At 42.2% G+C, this 4,718-nt stretch overlaps 1 protein-coding gene across 1 annotated transcript; it reads right to left on the bottom strand.

The window, feature by feature from the left end:
• Positions 1-1,650: 1,650 nt before the first annotated feature.
• Positions 1,651-2,382, bottom strand: LOC138958086 (uncharacterized). Its single transcript, XM_070329183.1, has one exon. The coding sequence runs from the start codon at positions 2,380-2,382 to the stop codon at positions 1,651-1,653; it is 732 nt and encodes a 243-aa protein (XP_070185284.1).
• Between the last annotated feature and the right edge of the window lie 2,336 nt (positions 2,383-4,718).

Below are 4,718 nucleotides of genomic sequence, written 5' to 3'. Positions count from 1 at the left end.
TTATGGACCTCAGTTATGGAATTCACTCCCCTTTCAATTACGTCACTCTCCATCCATTTCATCTTTTAAGTCCAATTTGAAAACTCACTTGTTCCAACAACACTACGGATAGTTCCTTAGTATAGAGTCTGGGGATGTGAGATGTGCATGATGTGTTGTTTGAATCTGACAGTGATTGTATGATTTTTGTATACATGTATTGTTGTCCCGCGCTTTGAACTTTTGATAAGGCGCTTTATAAATGCCCGTTATTATTATTATTATTATTATAAGACTTTTTGTAGTAATTAAGGAATTGCCAAACTCGCAATGTAGTGGAACAAAATATAGTGGAAGTCCTGTGTATATAATCATTCATAATGTTAACTGTTTTTTCAAACTGTTGTGCAAAAGACAGTTCAGGATTTGGTTGACCAAGAACTATTTGGGGGGCTGAATACTGAAGTGACTGTCGTTTAAACCTGAGACTTTTGGCTTTCATGAAATTTTGACTTTTGTGATTTACACGACTTTGTTTAATGTTTAAATAGTGTGTCCACCATATTCCAGTGCCATGATTTTTGTGTGTGACCAGTTTGATGCCATATTGTAATTGTTGCACCAGTTTGTTGCCATTGTAATAGCCAACTTGCACAATACCCCGCTTGGATAGCTCTCCGGTGCGAAAGATAAGGAAGGTTCACTTCCCTGCGGGCACATTTTTTGCTCTCAAGAGTTATCGTACGTTCCTTCCATACACTACAATCACTGATCTAAACAATGGCTACCGAACAGCAGAATTTTCATGCGATTGCAAGTACCAAAGTTGCAAAAATACCTCAAAGAAAGAAAAATATAATATTCAGGATACAAGAAACCAAAGCTGATAAAGTTATTGAACAGACAACGGAGTACCGGGATGGCACGTCATTTTGACGTCGAAGAGAATTCAGCCATCGCTTCACAAGCGCTGGTGTTCTCTGGCTTGTGTTAAAAAAAACTTGATCGCCTTTCCTTTGTGTACGGGTCATGCTTGGGTACTTTGAACGAACTTTAGGATTATTTTTGCGGCTAACATTGCTGCAGCCCACTGCTGCACAGTACAAATTCACCATTTTCAAGGCGAAGTGTCTGCACTGAAACGCAACCTCTCACAAAGCTATCAAAATATGCCCGCAGTTTGAGGCAGATCTCGCAAGACCACGCAAGGTATTGCAGATTTATCGCGCGACTTCGACTTCGCGGCGCTGGCTGATAGGGCAAGTTGCCTATTGTTGCACCAGTGTGTTGCCATTGTCATTGTTGCACCTGTTTGTTGCCATTGTAAGTGTTGCACCAGTGTGTTACCATTGTAATTGTTGCACCAGTGTGTTGCCATTGTAATTGTTGCACCAGTTTGTTACCATTGTAATTGTTGCAACAGTTTGTTGCCATTGTAATTGCACCAGTGTGTTGCCATTGTCATTGTTGCACCAGTTTGTTGCCATTGTAATTGTTGCACAAGTTTTTTGTTACCATTGTAATTGTTGCACCAGTTTGTTACCATTGTAATTGTTGCACCAGTGTGTTGCCATTGTAATTGTTGCACCAGTTTGTTACCATTGTAATTGTTGCACCAGTTTGTTACCATTGTAATTGTTGCACTTCTTCTTCTGCGTTCGATGGTTGTGTCTAGGGTCGTAGTTCCGCTGCTGTCGTGAACTGGAACATCGCTTTCAGGTCTTCTGACGTTCCCCAGAGCTTGGTCTCCAGTGTAGCTCCTTCTGGCCAGATCTGGTTCCGCAGCAGAGTGAAGTTTGTGCATGTATTCAATACATGTTCTACTGTCTGGTCGGCCGCCCCACAATCGCACAATGCCGACTCTGCTACGCCGATCCTTTTCAGGTGCGCTTTAAAGCCGCAGTGCCCTGTACGCAGCCGGAAGATGGCAGTCTGCTCTGCACGGCTGAGGCGGTGGATGGGGTCTTGGTCTGGCTTGTAGCCTCCGTTTCTTTCTTTGAATGCTGTCTTCCAGCGATGCTTGATGAGGGTTTTGGTCTCTCGGAAGGACAGGCTGGTTTCTGGTTGTTCCTGTCTTCCTGCATCTTTGGCCAGACCATCCGCCTTCTCATTTCCAGCGATGCCGCAGTGCGCTGGAATCCACTGCAGAACTACGGAGGCTTTCTGGGACAAGTCGTTCAGGGACTTCTTCAGCTCTTCCACGAGGTGTTCTGCAGGGGCTGTGAGGACTTGTAGTGCGGACAGGCAGTCAGAGAGGAAGACAACCTTGGGTGGGGTTTCCTCAAGAGAGGTGAGGAAGTCTGCAGCTGTATGGAGGGCAACAACTTCTGCTTTGAAGTTGGAGCAGAGTAATTGTTGCACCAGTTTGTTACCATTGTAATTGTTGCACAAGTGTGTTGCCATTGTAATTGTTGCACCTGTTTGTTGCCATTGTAATTGCACCAGTGTGTTGCCATTGTAATTGTTTCACCAGTTTGTTACCATTGTAACAATTGCACCAGTTTGTTGCAAGTTTGTTGCAGTGCAGTTCAGGTGTTCCACAGTTTGCAGAAAAGTATAGGCATACTCCTGTTTTCTGAAAAGGTGCAAATGAAATGTCTCCACATTCCTGTTATTCGGATCTTTTATTCCCTGTTCAGGGCACTGACTGCTGCTGCTATGGGCAGTCAGAATTTGACGGTACTTTTTGCCAAAGTATGATTGTGTCATTTTTGTATGAGATTTACTCTTCAAGATTTCAGTCCAGGGCTCACAATTTAACTTATCATCATAGACCTGTTTGTGATAATATGTATGTAACAGTGTATCACTATACCAAATGTCTTTCCACTGCACAGAGTTTATTCAAGTGTATGCCAATGAACAGTCCCAATTTAAGACTAAGGCACACAAAAAAAAAGTTTTATGTTTCTGGTCACCCGACCCTACCTAGTTTTTTCCCGCCGACCCAAGACTTTTTTTTTTATTGCATTTGTAAAAAAAAAAGCACAAAAAAAAGCATCAAAACGAAAGTAACAGACGGCAGACGACACAAGGGGTATAACCCCGCATCCCTTTTGTCTCATTTGTTTTGTAATGTGTTGTCTTTCTCTTTGTATAGTAAGTCCAGTCTCTTTGCGTCACTGTATAGTTATTTTCTACCCTGAGAAAAAAATAAAAAATAAAAAAGAATAAATAAAATAAAATCCCTACCTACCTACCCTATTTTTTGTAGCCATGTTACCAGAAACATACAACTTTTTTTTTGGCCTTAAAGGCATACTCATTATTCCCCTGTACACTGTTCGGTTCACTGTCTCAGATCTGACCAGGCTTTTACATGTATAGAAGACGGACCGGCCCTCCACTTGGTCACTAACAAACTGAACAGCCTTGGCACTTTCTGTGCACTGTGGGTGGGAATTGTTTTTTGAGTCACTTGAGAAAAAGTGACTCTATGTAATCGGTCAGTGTTAGTCTGTCCGGCCGTCCGGCCGGCCGGCCGGCCGGCCGTCCGTAGACACCACCTTAACGTTGGACTTTTCTCGGAAACTATCAAAGCGATCCGGCTCATATTTTGTTTAGTCGTGACCTCCAATGACCTCTACACTTTAACGATGGTTTCGTTGACCTTTGACCTTTTTCAAGGTCACAGGTCAGCGTCAAAGGAAAAATTAGACATTTTATATCTTTGACAAAGTTCATCGGATGTGATTGAAACTTTGTAGGATTATTCTTTACATCAAAGTATTTACATCTGTAGCCTTTTACGAACGTTATCAGAAAAACAAGGGAGATAACTAGCCTTTTCTGTTCGGCAACACACAACTTAACGTTGGGCTTTTCTCGGAAACTATAAAAGTGACCGGGCTCAAATTTTATGTGAACGTGACTCCCAGTGACCTCTACACTTTGACGTCTGCTTTGGTGACCTTTGACCTTTTTCAAGGTCACAGGTATGTCTTGAAGGAAAAAAATTGAAATATCATATCTCTGAAACTATTCATCGGATTTGATTCAAACTTTATAGGATTATTCTTTACATCAAATTATTTACATCTGTATTGTGTTGTGAATAGCAATTTCTTCCTGTCCATCTGATGCCTCATATAATATTCAGAACTGCGAAAGTGACTCGATCGAGCGTTTGCTCTTCTTGTTAATCAATTAAATTTGTAAAATGAGCCACCGGTGGCTTTTTAAGAAATTAATTCATAAAAAATGTAACTCACCACAGCCAGCAGTCAGGGTGTTGTTATTTGGTGTGTGTCCAAGTGGAGGGATGGTCTTATCCCGTGTGAATGCCCGGCCAGATGTGTGCTGGTGAGCGGAACTGTTTTCGGGGTTGGGAAAAAAAATTGCGGAAAGGTTCAGGGTTGGGAATGGGGAGATGGGCAGGAATTGGGGAAAACCGTAGTGAGTAGCTATCGTACAGTTGTTGTTTTTAAGCACGCACCTGTTGTGATCATATCTTCTGATTATAACTGATTTTTTTCTGCTGTGTTGGGTTTGTTTGTTGGTGGTGGGGGGAGGGGGGGTTTGACTTTTTACACAAGTAACAATTCACAGCTAACCCAAACCATCTTAAATCCGGGGGAGAAATAAGACAAGTCGCGTAAGGCGAAAATACAATATTTAGTCAAGTAGCTGTCGAACTCACAGAATGAAACTGAACGCAATGCCATTTTTCAGCAAGACCGTATACTCGTAGCATCGTCAGTCCACCGCTCATGGCAAAGGCAGTGAAATTGACAAGAAGA

This window comes from Littorina saxatilis, linkage group LG1 (genome assembly GCF_037325665.1).
Source record: "Littorina saxatilis isolate snail1 linkage group LG1, US_GU_Lsax_2.0, whole genome shotgun sequence".
In the NCBI taxonomy this organism is placed as follows: Eukaryota; Metazoa; Mollusca; class Gastropoda; order Littorinimorpha; family Littorinidae; genus Littorina; species Littorina saxatilis.
The sequence above is the reverse complement of the archived record's forward strand: the minus strand, read 5'-3'. Positions and strand labels throughout refer to the sequence as shown.

Coding starts and splice junctions, on each gene's coding strand:
- LOC138958086 (XM_070329183.1), bottom strand. CDS start 2,382: ATGGCAACACACTTGTGCAACAATTACAATGGTAACAAACTGGTGCAA.